Source organism: Leopardus geoffroyi, chromosome C1, assembly GCF_018350155.1.
Source record: "Leopardus geoffroyi isolate Oge1 chromosome C1, O.geoffroyi_Oge1_pat1.0, whole genome shotgun sequence".
Classification (NCBI taxonomy): Eukaryota; Metazoa; Chordata; class Mammalia; order Carnivora; family Felidae; genus Leopardus; species Leopardus geoffroyi.
Genome location: NC_059328.1, coordinates 167409717 through 167427063, shown reverse-complemented (window position 1 = coordinate 167427063; position 17347 = coordinate 167409717). Strand labels below are relative to the sequence as shown.

General features: G+C 33.6%; 1 protein-coding gene across 7 annotated transcripts in view; it reads left to right on the top strand.

The window, feature by feature from the left end:
- SESTD1 (SEC14 and spectrin domain containing 1) overlaps window positions 1-17347 on the top strand; it is a 157604-nt gene that overhangs the window by 87164 nt on the left and 53093 nt on the right. For all 7 annotated transcript variants that reach the window (XR_006713004.1, XR_006713003.1, XM_045480377.1 and 4 more), the window contains 3 exons: window positions 12223-12336; window positions 13973-14070; window positions 17124-17179. Coding sequence is in view for 5 of the 7 variants with exons in the window: in XM_045480377.1 (XP_045336333.1) it covers window positions 12223-12336; window positions 13973-14070; window positions 17124-17179 (268 nt within the window). In the remaining 2 variants the exon portion in view is untranslated. The remainder of the gene's footprint in view (window positions 1-12222; window positions 12337-13972; window positions 14071-17123; window positions 17180-17347) is intronic.

The following is a 17347-nucleotide window of genomic DNA, read 5'->3' as shown; positions in this document are numbered from 1 at the left end:
ATATACTAAATATTTTTAAAGTACAACTTTGTTATAAGTACAGCATTCCTATAAGCAACAGTATGTTTTACTTTATAGAATAATCTATAAGAAAAGTTTATTTATTACCATCTGTCAACAACATTCATCAAATAAACACGTTCTACTTGTTGTTTTAATGGCAGCTAGTTTTTCCCACATGATTTCACATTTCCTTGCTCATCATCATTCCTAAATTTTTCTTCTAGATGACTTTCTTCCTGTTTACTTCTCTGATGTTTTTCATCAGCTATTGAATATTCAGCTCTCATTGCTCACCTAAATATTTCCTTATGTATTGTCCTATCTCTGAAATAGGTACCTACCTGTTCAGTTTCCCTTTTAGCAGTTCAGATATTCATGTACTTTTTGTCCTTCAGCAGCATTCTACCTGGTGGCTTTGATAGCTTTTGCTGGTTAGATGATAGTATCTGTAGTCTATTAAATGACAAGATAAAATTGAAGTAGTATGGCATTAACCTTATCCTCAAATTGGGAGACTAATAATCACAAAGGATCTTTACCTTATTCTTTATTGTTATTCATGAGAGTAAAAGTTATTTACTGGCAATGTTAATCAGCCACCATTATAAATTGTTTTCTTCTCTTATCTCCTCTTAATACTGCATCTGATTCTGTTTTTTCCTTTTTCTTTTTTTGAGGCCATACTAATGCTAGGATCCAGGACCAGAGACTTCCTTCACGTTCTGTTGGGAGCACTTCTGGCTCCGTGTATTATGACTTCTTTCTAGTTTTTGCAGAAAGCAGTTTTCCCTTACTGAAAAAATACTCCCCAGCTAACAGATACAAGCAGACATACACGTTGAAATTATATATATATATATATATATATACATATATATATGTATATATATATATATATATACACATACATATACATATACACACACACATATATACACACATGAATCTGTAGTAAATCCGCAAAGACACATTTTTAATTCATATCTTCCACACACATTTTTACCATTAAGTAAAATAAAAAATGAAATGTGAGTGCCTGCAGAGTGAGAGGTTCTGTGTTAGGTTTTTTTGGGAATGTTTTATTAGGAAAGAATGAATGTTCTAGGGAGAATAAAGGAGAAACAAGTTCTGAATCTTTTTATAAGTAAATTTCTATACTAAAGAAAACCTTCACAAATGTTTTGATTAAAGACAATATGGCCAAATATCTTTCTCTTCAAACTTGTTGAGCAGTCGTATGTGCTAGTTAATTAAGTATTGTGGTGTAGTTATTTAATTTGTCTTACTTTAACCTTTTACTTTTTCAAGTAGTATTTACCTTTAAACATTTTTATGATTTTTATTTCCTTTTAATGGACTTGGCAAAAGTTTGAAAAACTTATGTAGGGTAGTGATCTTTTTTATCTAACTTTTTGCAGTTCCATTGTTTTATTCTGGCTCCCTTTGTGCTTGTTTTCTAGGTTTCACACTTCTTTGGAGGTAGATCTGAAGTTTAGATTCCTGCTTAAAATGATAGCTACTTTGAATGTAACTGATTAATCTTTTCTTCAGGAATTTAATGGTATCTATACATATTATTCATGGAGATGAATAGTTGAAAATAATTTAGAATTATTTAGCAGTTAGACAAAAATCAGAATATGATCTCTACCATAATCCTGAGTAGATCAAGCATATGTTAAAAGAATGATTTTCATAAAAGTAAAAACATGACACTCCTGCAAATATAACATAAACACAAATCATACATAGGTAAATCATTGTCTAATGAGGTTATCAGTAATTTGTAAGGTGTGGTTAAGAGTTTTTGAGGAATTTAGGATTTTTACAGACAGATAAGATTGCCAAGTTAGATGCAAAACTGCTCAATGTCCTTTAGATCCATAAATTCTAAATTTGAGGTTATGCTTTATTTCACTAGACCAAAACTGATCAGTTTCACTGATCATAAGCTGTTTGCATTTTTTCTGAACAATATCTACAAATTAACCTGTCTCTGACTAGTCTATAGGAAGTCAATCAAAGGTACAGACCCAGCATTGCTTGAAAGAACGGTAATATCTTCTGCCCATTCCTAGGATTGAGATAGATTTTCTGACACATGAATCACATTTCATCAAAATTATTAGTTAGCATATGATGATATATCTGGTACTCAAAAATTATGGTAAAAAAGGAAGCATATGTTGTAATTAAATCAAATTTGAACTTTCATTTATGAACAGTAAAAGACTTTCTACCCTTTCAAAGAGTTGTCAGGCTAGGCTTACAAACCTTTTCTCACTTATAGTTGCTTAAAAGGAAATGTAAAAATTATAAAAATAAACCAGTCAATTTTTTTAAAGTATAAAAGTTAAAATTTCAAAGATTAGGTTATGAAAATAATTTCCCCTTCTGTTTTTGAAGGTATAGAACCATTTTCATCATAATTTATATATAGTCTTAAAATTGAACATAAAAATAGATAATTTTGTAAATGGTTTATAATAGCTCACTCTGCATCTTACATAACTGTTTTAAAATTAAAGATCATACCATTTGTTAGATGGGAAAAGTCAAAATTGATCTATTTGGTGTATATCATGTTATTTGATGGTTTAATGAAGTTCCCTTTAATTCAGTATTTTATAATATTAACAATTTAGTAAATCCTTTCTTAAAACAAGCTCATTGTATACTACTTCTCTGTTATGCTCTGGGAAAAATGATAAAATACTATAGAATGTTATGGAGAGTGTTCTTGAGATTGTCAGAATTTTGGGGAGAAGTATTGCCAGTGAGTCAGTCTAAAGACATTCTTTAGGAAAATGTATTATTTTAAATGTTTTTTTGAGAAATGAAATCTTGAGTTTATGGTATTATCTTCTTTCTCCAAGGTAAGGAATTGTTTGATTTTTAAGGAGGTTTGCTTTTCTGCTCAAATGTAGTTTTTCTAACAATCTCTTGATTAGAATAGGTGACATTGTCAGTAAATATTTGAAAGAAAGTTCTACAGGAGATAAAGAACTGGCTAGTATGCTTAATATTCTAATGCACTGATACCTACCTATTTGTGTCTTTTTGAACTTTTTAATAATTCTGCTCTAATTTGCAGTGTTATTTCTTATTAAGTAGTTAAAGATTTTCACACCTTTTTCTGCAGTTTTGGAAAATATTTCCTTAGACTTCTTAGCAATTATGGCATTATTTGTGTGTTTTTATATGAAGAATCCTGGGGTAAAGGTATTAGACATAATATGCATGACCTAAATGTGATATTTTGGACCTTTATTTTCTAATTTTGTTTTTAATTTTGGGGATGATTGCTTTTGGGTGTGTGTTTCCCCCTCTTTGAGGGGAAATAAAACATTTCTTGTGAGATAAAATAGCCCTGACTTTTCACTGCTTCATATTTAAATGTTTTATGAAAGTTTGTTGTATTAGTGGTCTCTTTCAGAACTGTTAACAGAAATATAGGAAATCTTACCAGTATTTTCTAACTTGAGAAGCTGTAATGAATAGCTTAGAGAAAAATCACCTAGGGGCACCTGGGTGGCTCAGTCGGTTGGGTGTCAACTTCAGCTCAGGTCATGATCTCATGGTTTGTGGGTTCCAGCCCAGCATCAGGCTCTGTGCTGACAGCTCAGAGCCTGGAGCCTGCTTCTGATTCTGTGTCTCCCCTTCTCTTTGCCCCTCCCCTACTTGCTCTCTCTGTCTTTCTCTCAAAAATAAATAAACATTAAAGAAAATTAAAAAAAAATCACCTAGTGTGAGATTCCAGATTTGTTTCACCACATTGACTGTGATACGTGTTAGTTCTCTCTCTTTGGTTTTTTGAAATGTAGATTATTTAGTTTCTTTTTTTTTTTTTTTTTTTAAATTTTTTTTCCAACGTTTATTTATTTTTGGGACAGAGAGAGACAGAGCATGAACAGGGGAGGGGCAGAGAGAGAGGGAGACACAGAATCGGAAACAGGCTCCAGGCTCTGAGCCATCAGCCCAGAGCCTGACGCAGGGCTCGAACTCACGGACCGCGAGATCGTGACCTGGCTGAAGTCGGACGCTTAACCGACTGCGCCACCCAGGCGCCCCTAGATTATTTACTTTCTAATCTGTTTCTGTGCTTTTCCAACTTCCAACTTCCAGAAATCTCCTTGTCTGCATAGTTTACTTTCTTAGCACTCCAGTTTTACTTCAGGCCTAAATCCTTGCCCTTCCACCCCCAGAAAAATACGGTTTCTTACCATATTTCCTTTGCTTGTGCATTTGAATTTGCTCTTTTTGTGAAATCCTGTTTCTCTGTGATGCTGGCACTGGAGTGGAGTAGAATCATTGGTTCATTGTAGCTTGGTTTGTCATCTTAGAAGCAGTTGTAATTTATATGCTGCGTTCTGGCAAATGGTGTCATTTTCCAAAGGTAATTGGACAACTTACCTTTGTAAACAGAATGTACTTTTGCTGTGGACTGGAAGGAGGCTTTCTCTTTTCTTTTATGGATGCTTCTCCTGACTCACTTCAGAGGGGTGATACTTAGATATTTGGTTTTTCATACAGTAAGATTCTTTCCTACTGTTGTGAACCCTTCTTAATTTTTTTTTCCTTCATTCTTTTTGAACATTATCTAATAAAATAGAATCAGTTATTGGTGTTTTGCCAGCTTCTTCTGCACTTCTCCTTGTCCTCAGTCCCCCTCTTAAGTAAAGATGAAATTATTGAAGTACAAACTGATGCTTCATCACAGTAGATAGTTCCTTAAGTTGTTAATTTTAAATGGTTGTGATTTTCAGTCTTCTGATTCTTAAAGCTATTGTTTTTCTCCATAGACATAATTTAGCTTTGAGATACCTTTGGTATTGATACATTTCTGTGTATCTACATGGCAGATCTATTTTCACTTTGAACAGCCATCAGTGAGTTTTATAAGAATATAGATTCTATAAAATATTTTCTAATAATAGAGAAAATGAGTCTTATGCAGGTCTATAATTGTGATATGTTCTTGTTTATGTCTATTTTGCATAAGTGTAAATATCATAACAATAATCTTAGGTAACTTTTTTCTTCAAAAGTTATGTTTCCTAACAGATAGTATTTTCTTAAATATATTTTATGTGATAAAAGACAGTGACTCTGCACTATTTGCATTTATGTTGGTTTTAGGAAAAAAGTTTTTTTACGAGAAATATTCAGATGCAAGTACAGCTTTTGCTCTGCATAACTAGGTAATTTCACATTTTCCCTTTGGCTTATTAAACTTGAAGTCTGTTACCAGTGATTTTAATGTATTTAGATACTACAAATATATATTTCTACACTTTTTATAATATAATTTATGTTAACTTTTATTATTATTATTTTTTTTAGTGAGGCTAACCAGTGTGTGTAGAAAGTGACAAATACTCTTCATTGGGCAAGATAGGTCATGTATTAGAGAAGAATGGCCCAAATTAAATGTACAGCATGACAGCTTATTAGAATATGTCCTCTTATGAGCTTAAAGAGACATAGATAGTTTAATGCAACTGCCTTCTTTGGCAGATTGGAAAAATAGCCTGGAGTGAGTTCCTTTAGGCTACTTCTACAAAGTCAGTGAATTTGTGACAGAGCTAAGGCACAAACCTGGAGTGATTGGTTCCTAGCTCGGTATCCTTACAATTAAATTATTATGATGGTGTTTAACCTAAGAAAGGTATTTGGAAATCATTTGGGATATTCTAGTAAAACCTTGTTCCCTCTGTGCTATTGCAACAATATTTAGATTTATTTAGAGTATTTTTAACAAAGGCTGTAGAAATAAATCAGAAAACTTTAATCTACTTCTTTTTATGAAAACAACTCTGTAGAATATTACAGAAATAAAAAGCTCATTTCCTTTGTAGAAACATATCTTACCCATCCTTGTATTCCCAGCACTAGAACACATAGCTTCTAATAAATAATACTTCTAATCAGTTTAACTCTTTTAAATAATGAATGTTGAACAAATGAATAACATCATTAAAAGTTAAATTATAATATAAAGAGGGACATGAAAGGGATTTTTCAGTAGACATTTTTTCAATGTTCAAATAGAATATTGTGTCAGGTGAGGCACAGTAGAAGAGCAGAGAGACTATTCATTACATTTTACATTCGTTTCTGTTCAGGTGTCTTTTCAGATGTGAATTGGTGCTTAATTTAGCAAGCAGTATTTCTTCCTGGAGTAAATACGTATTTCTTTTTCACTGTTAGTGTATATCTAGTTAATAGATTGCTAGGCACTTTGGACAAAGGAAAAGGCCCTCCGTGGGAGCTGACTGTGTTTACTCTTGCTCTTGTGGAGATATCTGTCTTGATCCCAGAAGAACTTGCTGGAAGATGAGATGGTTCTTGTGGCCTGAACGCCACTTAACATTTACTGTTCAGCGTCATGCCTGTCCTCTAGTTTAAAGAAGCTGCGTTAGAACAAGAGAATAAAATAAAGCCCTCTGTGACAGATTTTTCAATAAGAGAAAAAATTTTGTGTTCTTTTTATTCTGAGATGTTTATTTTATTTTTAAAAAATTCTTTAAGATGTTTGTTTTGGGGTGTCTGGGTGGCTCAGTCAGTTAGGCGTCTGACTTCAGCTCAGGTCATGATCTCACAGTCTGAGTTCAAGCCCCACGTCAGGCTCTGTGGGAATGGTTTGGAGCCTGGAGCCTGCTTCAATTTTTCTTTTCTTTTCTTTTCTTTAACTTTTAATTTTTTAATGTTTTTATTTATTTTTGAGAGAGAGAGACAGAGCACAAGTGGGGTAGGGGCAGAGAGGTAGAGGGAGACACAGAATCTGAAGCAGGCTCCAGGCTCTGAGCTATCAGCACAGAGCCCGACGTGGGGCTTAAACTCGTGAACCGCAAGATCATGACCTGAGCTGAAGTCACACGCCCGACTGAGCCACCCAGGCACCCCCTGCTTCAATTTCTTTGTCTCCCTGTCTCTTTGCCCCCCCGCCACTTGCGCGCGCTCTCTCTTAAATATAAATAAACATTAAAAAATTTTAATAGATATTTAAGTTAGCTTTCATTATTACCTAAACAGGAAGACTGTGAAATTGAGATATGCTAAACTTGTGCAAGAGAGATCGCATTAATTGCCATTTAAAACGGATGGATATAATATAGTTTGCTGCTGTTAAACTAACCAAAAATGTAATTTGGTGTTCTATATCTTTTACTTTTTAGAAAATGTTTGTTTATGTTTTAGAGAGGGAGACAGCACGCGCACATGCACACACACACACTCATCCCAGCAGGGGAGAGAGGTAGAGGGAGAGAAAATCCTCCGTGCAGAGCCTGATGCGGGGCTCGATTTCAAAACCTTGAGATCATGACCCAGGCCAAAATCAAGAGTGGGACACTTAACTGACTGAGCCACCCAGGCACCCTTCTTTTACTTTTTAAATGGAGGAAAAGGCATATAAACCCCCTCAGCTTTCTTACTATTACCATCTCTAGATTTCCCTTTGTTCTCCCTGTAACCTCCCTGCTTGCTGCCTGAGAAGTTAGCTTTTTCTTCAGTCAGCTACTGATAGTTGTTCCCTTCTTCTCTTGATTCTGTGTTTAGTTTTTAAATACAGTATTTGCTACATATTCTTTTTAAAAACATGTAGGTATATATGAAGCTTAATACTGAAATAAACACTTGGTTACCCACAGCCCATCCCAAGAACCCAAATCTCCATTCTTTGAAATAAAGGTAACTTATTTGTATTTATCCATCCTTTGTTCATATTCTCATTCTGTGTGTGTGTGTGTGTGTGTGTGTGTGTGTGTGTGTGTTAATTTAGATGTGAAAGACAAAATCTTAAGAAGAAAATAGGGAATGTTTACCTTTTATTATTCTTTTATATTTGTATCTGTAGAATTGCCATTTAAAGATATTATTTGTTACTAAATATTGTATTTAGTTTCACTTATTTTTGAGCTTTTAAAAATGGTATGATTTTAATGTTCACTGACCTGCTTTTTCTCATTCATCATTATATATATAAGATACATGCATACTCTTGCAGTGGATGTAGTTGATTCATTCTCACTGGTGAATGTCATTCTATGTTATTCTGCTATGTTATTCTCCTGTTGATGGACATTTGGGTTGTTTCATTCTTTTGCCATTATGAATGATATGCTACAAAAATTTTTGTATATGTCTCCTGGTGAAACATGTATAAGGTTTTCTCTTTTTGCAGATTCACCAGACCTAGGTTATAGAAATGTTCAAATTTTTAAGATAATGCCAAATTGCTTCCCAAAGAGGCATTCTAATTTACATATCCAGTTGCAGTGTATAAGAATTTTTACTCTTCCACAGCCTTGCTTGATATTGGCTAATACTTGATATTTTCAAGTCCTTGTGGTCTTTTCTTTTCCCACATTGTCCTTGGGTATCAGTGTTATGCCAGTGTCATGAAATGAGTTGGGACTGTTCTCTGGAAGCATTTGTTTAAGATCAAAATGATCTGTTCTTTGATTTTTAAAACTCACTCATAAATTGGTGGGGCATTTTCTTTCTGGAAAGATTCTTTTAAAAGAGAGATTTATATTTATTTTGGGCTTTTAGTATTTTTATTATAAAAATTATGAACACATAAAAAATACACAAAATATTATACTTAACTCCATGAATTCCTATACCCAGTTCTAGCAGTCATCATTCCATGGTCCATCCTGCCCCCTCCTTACCTTAATCCACTTCTGTCAAGGAAGACTGGAGATATTGTAGTGAAGGAAACGGAGGACATTTGAATTTTTTTGTAAATATTTTACTATATGTCTCTAAAACATAAAGGTCTTTTTAAAAAAATATAACCTAATACCATTATTCTACCTTAAAAGAAGCAATTCCTTAATATCAAAGAGCCAGTTGGTTTTAAATTTATAATTACTTAATAAATGTTATAAAAGGATTTAGTTATATAAAAAATATATATGAATTATATATCTCACTTTAAAATTTGTTTATAAATTTATATATAAATCATGGATGTGCATGGATTATTTGACTCATTGATTTGAATCAGGATCCAAAGAGTGGCAGCTTATTGTGATTGATTGAGATCCCTTTCCAAGTAGATACAGTCTTAAAATCTGATTTGATTGATTATTGATTTCTAACTTTTTTCATTGTGGTGAAAGAATATTATCAGTTCCTTTGAAATATACCAAGGCTTTTTTTTTTTTTAATGGCTTCATACACAGTTAAGTTTTTAAATATTAAATGCTTCTTGAAAAGAATATGTACTTCTCTTATTATTGGTTGTGGGATTCTGTATTCATTAAATAAAGCTGTTTAATATCAATTTTTATTTCTCTTATGTCTCTTAAAGAGACCAGATTGTTGTTTTTCCTGTAGTTTTTCATGGCAGCAAGCATCTGCATGGTGTAGTTTAACATATTCTTCTGCCTTTTTGATTCTCTATATTTCCATAAATTGATAGTTGGATTTAGAGAATTGATTAGATTCATGTTTTCTTTTTCCAAGGCTGTTCATTGGTGGTGATGTGTTCCTTGATCATGAAACTCATAATAGTTGTCTTCTTTTTTTGTGATGTTAGCAGCCATTTATGTTTAATGTGTGGATTTATTAAAAATTTAAAATGATCTAGTTCTATTATTCTTTCTTCATTTATTAGCTAGAATACTTCTGTAATGAGAAGCTTACTTTCATTGATTATTTGTTTACCCAGTGGTATGGTTTATATATGAAAGTTGAGAGAAATGCCTGTTTCCCTTTGTTTGCTGGTTTTCAGTAAATTTGTTCCCCATTGTAGTCCAATGATTGTCATTTCTTTTGTATCAGTATGAGCTCATTGGATTAAACATACTTAATGTTTCAAAATATAGCACTTGTTAATTTTATTGACATGCAAATTGTTACAATTTTGGCCAGTGGAAACCTTTTCAAGACCTTTGGCACAGTCCTAGTAGTCTTTGATACCATTCTTGATATCTGGATGAGAAGATATTCTAAGCTCATCATGTGTGTTTCTAGCCCTAAGACCTGGAATTGGCCTTTTTTTCAAAGAGCCTTGATTCCCTTTAGAGGGAAATGGTATTTGTAGGTAACAGTCTGGATACTAGAGGTGTGCAGTTCTACAGAACTGGTCATTATTTCTAAACCTGTTAATGGTTAGAACTAGAAAAACTGTGTGTGTGTTTTTATTTAAGTTGAAAGATATCATGAGTTTAAATTGATACTTCTAATTCAAATTGAAGAGCATAAGGGGAACTTTTTCCTTGTTGTGTCTTCCTTCTCAAGAATTCTGCTTTCTCAAGGACCTCAGGAATGGGAGAATTTAGAATGTCTTATATTAATCATTCGCTTTCTTCCTTATCAAGTGATCTTAGAATAGCAATACTAAAATTACCACTAATGGTATGATTCCTGAAAATGGGGTCTAGTGATTCACTTCATTGGTTATAGGTGTTTTTTTTTTCTTATGTCAATTGTGATACATTATTTTTTATAGGAATTTGTCCATTTCTTGTAACCTTGCATACTTATTGACACAAGATTGTTCTGTGTCCTACTATTTTTTAAACCACTGCTGCCAATGTAGCTGTGCTCTTTTCACTTGTATTGCTACATATTTGTGCTTTTCTTACTGCTTTGTCCTCTCAGAAATTGGTTGATTTTATTTTAGTTTTTTCAAGGAACAACTTTTGGCTTTATTAATTGCTTATTTTTTACCTTCTTCTTTCTATTATCTTTGAATTTTTTCTTTTGTTCCCCCACTACCCCCCTGTCCCCAACTTCTTTGATAGGTTACTTAGCTCATTATTCATCACCCTTTCTTTTTGCTAATATAAACATTTAAGGCTCTTAGTTTGCACTTAATACATTGTTTTCAATACCAATTTTTTAATAAAGTCTAATTATGGTAGAATCAATTTTTCTCTGATAGTTTTATGAAGTTTTGATACCATGGTTTTGTTACCTTACTAAGATTATCTTCCCCCACCTTTTAACCAAGCAGTTAGCAGTTTGGGTAAATTTCCCCTCATTTAGTGTTTATATTATAACTTCATACATGGTGTGGATGTACCCCACTTGCATATTGGGTATATTTCTAAATTTTTCGTTTCCTTCTTTCTTTTTCTAGTAGTTTGTCCACAAGTTCTTATGTTGTTTTTCACTTTTTTTACTTTTTAAAAAAGTTAGCTTTATTGAGGAATAATGCACATGTAGTAAAATTCACCCCTTTTAGCCTACGGAGATTTGACAGATACATATAGTTATAAATCCTTCACCACAGTCAAGATATAGAAGAGTTCCATAATCCCCCAAAACTTTGCTCATGGCACTTTGTAGGCTCCCTTTCCACCATTCTATGGTGCTGTATTTTCTTCGTTTTCAGGCTAGTTGGTTTCTCTGTGACCTTGGCTCTTTGAGAAGTTCTACAAAAGTTACAATTTTATAGATTATCTGGCTTTCGTTATTGTTAGAGTGTGAATGGTGTTCTTTCTAGCTGGACACATTAAACACATTTTTCTTAGCACATCTTTTTTGGGGGTAGATTAGAATTTCCATGTATCATTTTTGCATTAACACTGCCATTTGAATATCTTTCTCTCCTACGTGTATTTTATTTTATATTCTTGTATATCTTCATTGGAATTTTATTTGGTGCCACAGTGATCTCTTAGGTCATTCTCTAATTTATACTTAAAATCTTTTAAAGTTTAGCATTAAAAGATTATCACCTTAACACATCAATTTTAAGTTTATGTTATCCTGAATTTTACTCCATTGGAGGCCATGTTTTGTTAATATATAATCAAAGAAATGTTACAGAAAATTGAAAGTGTATAATTTTTTGATTGCCAGACTTACTCATTTGTGCTTGTCACTTTAGTGTGCTTAGCTAATTTTAAGGCCATATGAAAATTTTTTGCTGAATATGTTGTATCAAAGGCATTGATTTTTATTACCAAGAAGTTATTAATATTGGTAAAATTTTGAAAATATCTCATCTGAGTTGCTGGTGTCTCTTGTTTTTTTGTAAGTGGTATAATAAATGGTATAGGATAGTTTATTTCTTAGATATCCACAGTTTATTGGATTAATTTAAATGCTTCTATTAATGTATTAAATCTCGTATTAAATACATGATAACATATCATCATCTGGAAACAGTATTGCATATTTTAACCTGATTTTATCTCCTTACTACTTTCATGGCCTTTAACATTGGCTTACTAAATATTCTTTTTACTTTTGTAGGTTATTTTAGTGTCTGCCAATAAATTGACTCGTTATATAGAACCGTGCCAGTTAACAGAAGATTTTGGTGGGAGTCTCACCTATGATCACATGGACTGGTTAAATAAGAGGCTGGTTGGTATATTACCATGAGATGAAATGTTATTACATACAAATAAGACATAACTTTGGTAACTTTATCATTTTAATCAACTACAGTAAAGATTGTTCTTTGTTATAAAAATAAAATATATTGCATATCACATGATAGCATAATGCTTCAAGGCAGATAACTCTGGAGTCACATTTGGATTTGCTTTTGGTGTTGTCATTTATAGCAGTATTATTACTAGTCAAAATCGTTAATGTTTTAGTAGAATAACAGAGTAGCATATTCTCCTGAGAGGTAATCTAGTTGATGTACCATCTTTAGAGATATTTAAACATCATTTTGAGTTGAAAAGCAGTTTGACAGGTTAAAGTTGGTATCTGAAAATGTATCTTTGGCCAGGCTGAAATTACCCTACTCTGCATGATAATGGCATTGTTGGATTGAACTGCTGGGGACTAAAAGAACAACTTTTCGTTAGGTCAGTTTAGATTACAGTTAATCGTTGGGGACCTCCACAGTTGAAATTCTGTCTATAACTTTGGACTTGCCAAAAACATATCTACTAACAGCCCACTATTGGCTGGAACTCTACTGATAACATTAGCAGATGATGAGCATATATTTTGTATGTTATACATATTATATACCAAGTTCTTATAATACAGCAAGCCAGACAAAAGAAAATGGTAAGAAAATCATAAGAGAAAATACATTTATAGTATTGTACTATGTTTATCGAAAAAAATTTGTGTATCAATTTGGACCCATGCAGTTCAAAACCATGTTGTTCAAGGGTCAACTGCTAATTTTATTGAGGAATAACAAACTTTTGGGTATTTCAGAATGGATAACCAATTTCCATCTTATTTGGACAGTGATACCAGACAAATGAGTATCCCCTTTATTAAGAACAGACTTAACCAAATCCCTTTTTAGAAATATTTTAAGAAACCATGTTAAGGGGCACCTGGGTGGCTCAGTCAGTTGAGCGTTTGGCTCTTAATGTCGGCTCAGGTTGTGGTCTCACAGTCAGGAGATGGAGCCCATGTTCGGCTCTGCACTGAGGGTGGAGCTTGCTTGGGATTCTCTCTGTCTCCCTGTCTCTCCCTCTGCCCCTCTCTCCCTCGTGCTTGTGTGTGCCCAGGCACATGCTCTCTCTCAAAATAAATAAACTTAAAAAAAATGTTAAAATTATAACTAATTTATTCTTTCCTACATGCTTAGATATAAAACTTTTTAACTAATATATGCAACTAGTATGGATTGGTGATAGAAAAACATAAAGAAACGTTCTGTAACTGGAATTAGAAGATGAGTACTGGTCTAAATTATGTTCATGTAGTTAAAACTGTCACTGGTGCAGATGTTTCTCCATGAAACACAGGAATAAAAATAAACTTGTCTGATTGAGGAATAAAAATAATCTCTCTATTTAAATTTTAAAAATTTCTTCTCCATTGAAGCTGTTCATTGTTCTAGGAGGGATTTTGTCTTCTCTCCTTAAGTTGTTGTGTTTTGGTGGTTGAGTTGTACTAACTGACATCAAGAGAAGGAAAGGGAATTCTGCCTGGCTAATTCTGTTGATCTTAACTGAAAATCCTTATGTAAACACTAACTTTAAGATTATTCTTAATATGTTAACAAAATCTCATATTGTAGGTTTTTGAGAAGTTTACAAAGGAATCTACATCATTACTAGATGAACTTGCTTTGATTAACAATGGAAGTGATAAAGGAAGTCAGCAAGAGAAAGAGAGGTAGGTGGCTAGTGTCATGCAATTATACCTTCGCAAAGCTGTGATTAACCTGATGAAGGATAGATACATCAGTTATTAATGCAAGCTAGAAGAATTAAGGTAAGCAATTCTCCAATCAAATTGACATACAAAGGTTGAATTAAATTTATTAATTCGTGAGAATTTGCTTTACATGTAAAATTTCTTGATTTGAATCAAAGTTTCTCTACAAAAGACTTCTTTTTTAATGTTTATTTCTGAGAAAGAGTGTTCTTGTGCATGTTGGGGAGGGGCAGAGAGAGAGGGGAACAGAGGATCGGAAGCAGCCTCTGTGTTGAGAACAGAGAGCTCCATGTAGGGCTCAAACTCATGAGATCGTTACCTGAGCCAAAGTTGAACGCTTAACTAACTGAGCCATCCAGGCACCCCTCTACAAAAGACTTTTTGATGAATAGTAATGTATTTACTTTATTCTGACACTGTGAAAAATTCATTTGCAAGAACATGGTTTCAAAATGAAACCATTTTCATTTTAGAGTTCTACTTTGTGAAGTCTGGAAAAGGTTGCAGCTTGAAATAAAATTATTATAACTTTATTTAAATACATTAGTTCTTAAATGCCTACCTTCTAGAACTCTTATGTCCTTGTAAAATATGATATTCATGAGTTTAAGTTGGGGAGTTTAGTGTTTTATGACACTTGGATGAAGTAATTGTTCAGTTGTATTCTGTAAATGTAACTGACTAGATTTATCATTTTAACAGATTTCCATTGAACTTTACAATCTTAACAGTTTTCATTTTTTGTTGGTAGGCCAGATCCCTCTCCCCAGTTAAAAACTCTTAACCCTTTCTGGTCTATCAACAAAGTGGTAACTAGAACAGTAATTTTTTTTTTTTTTAATGTTTTTATTTTATTTTGAGAGAAAGAGAGAGTGTGAGCAGGGAAGGGGCAGAGAGAGAGGGAGACACAGAATCCAAAGCAGGCTTCAGGCTCCAAGCTGTCGTCACAGAGTCCGACGCGGGGCTCAAACTCACAGACTGTGAGATCGTGACCTGAGCCGAAGCCAGATGCCCAACCGACTGAGCCACCCAGGTGCCCCAGAACAGTAATTTTTCATTAGGAAATTTGAAAGAGTCAATACTCTTCCTTGTCTACATCTTTTGAATCTTATCTTAAAAATATAATGGAACCTTGATAAAATGCATCTTCTTATTCCATGAATACAATGTAGTCACATATCAGTTAATCGAGGTAATAAGGTAAGAGGAATGTGAGAAGGTTGGAGTTTAACACCAAATCTTGATTTAAGCAGAGTAAAAATGTAGAAACAAATTGTTTGAATGGAAATCTAGTTAAGTCACAGCAAGCATTTAGGAACATTACTGCCCTGTAGATAACATATAAAAATATAAAATGTAAAATTTTTACGTGTGTAACTATCCGTGTGTGTATAGATAACACATATACTGTATGTTACAGTTTAGGAATTGAAAATGTCATGGAAGTTGCTTGACAAAAATTAGCCAAATCTCTTGTGTTTTGAATAGTCCGCCAGAGTAATTTGAAGTTTCTTAAAGTCATATTCATAAGGAAAGACATTCTAAGAAGGTCCCTGTTGAAAGTGGGTTCATGGTCACAGCTTAATGCTGTTTACCATGTTTCCCTCTCTAAGAATGACTGGTTCTGAGAAAGCATTCTCGTAAAGAAACCTGCTTATTTGTTTCTTAGAACTTCCTGTACTTACATGCCAATGGGAACCCTTTTTCTCCACCCAATAATATCTTATTCAGTGTTTTGGGAAATGCTGTTTTGCATGACTACATGAAGTATCAAATAAAATCTTGTATTTGTCATTTCCTCCCCAAGGAGCTCAAGTGTTATTGCCTAGTCTCTTTTAAACGCCAGATAACCAAGTCCATCCTCTTACAAATTTTCATCACTTTTTTAATGTCATTCCTCAGGAAGCATCCTGGCTACACAAGAGGTGAGGGCCTAGATTAATTGGCAAAAGTGAAAGATTTAGAGCAGGACCTGTCATTTCCAGCAGCAAGGTCCTACCTAGGTTTTGATTTGTATGTACCCTATGTTTCTATCATTTTCTACTTCCCTTATATGTTTAGGAAAATACAGGGCATAATCCAACTGCAAATGAAACCCAATTAGTACAGGGAAGAGAGTACAACTGCTTGAGGATGCACACACACATGAATATTAGAGATTATTTGCAGCACTCAGAGGTTGCTGTAGATAAGTAAATGTTTGATTGGAGGATGGCTCCATACATTTTTAATGTTAACATTTCTGGGTTATTATATAGTCACACATTTCATTTTGGAACAGATATGCAGTGGGAATATACTAAAATGGATTCCTTTGATTTATTTGAAATAATACTATAATGATACACTATTTTTTCCAAGTAGTGTATTTGGTGATTTATCGCAGACTTTTGGGGGGCTACTAGTATTTAATTTTCTAATTGGTTTCTTTTTAATTTTAAGTTTATTTTGAGAGGCAGAGAGAAAGAGGGAGAGACAGAGAGAGAGAGGGAGGGAAAGAGAATCCCAAGCAGGTCCTGTACTGTCAGCACAGAGCCTGACACAGGGCTCAAACCCACACACGGTGAGATCATGACCTGAGCTGAAATCAGGAGTTGGATGCTCAACCAAGCTACCCAGGCACTCATCTCTAATTGGCTTTTTTTTTTTAATTTTCTTTTTAGCATTTTAATTTATTTTTGAGAGAGACAGAGACAGAGTGGAAGCAGATGAGGGTCAGAGAGAGAGGGAGACACAGAATCTGAAGCAGGCTCCAGGCTCTAAGCTGTCAGCACAGCCCAATGCAGGGCTCAAACCCACGAACCATTAGATCATAACCTGAGCCAAAGTCAGACTGAGCCACCAGGTGCCCCTTTAATTGTTTTTTTAATGCTTAAGGATATTAGCCTGGTAGAACAGTGTGCTTCACATTTCCATACTCTACTCTCTTGTTTTGATAATGTATATATAAAAAGTTAGGTTTCATGGATAGAAATATTGTTTTAAAAAATTATTCTTTTGGTGTTTGTCAGGTCTGTGGATTTAAACTTTCTTCCATCAGTTGATCCTGAAACAGTTCTTCAGACAGGTAAGATGAAAAAATGTGTGTATCAGTGATAATCATAATCTAATAAACCAATCGTATATTGATTGGTTCATGAAATAAACATTGATTAAGCATGTATTATGTAATAGAAACTTGGGAATTTCAAACTGCTCTTTGGTTTAACCTAACTGTGTTAATATACTTCACAAT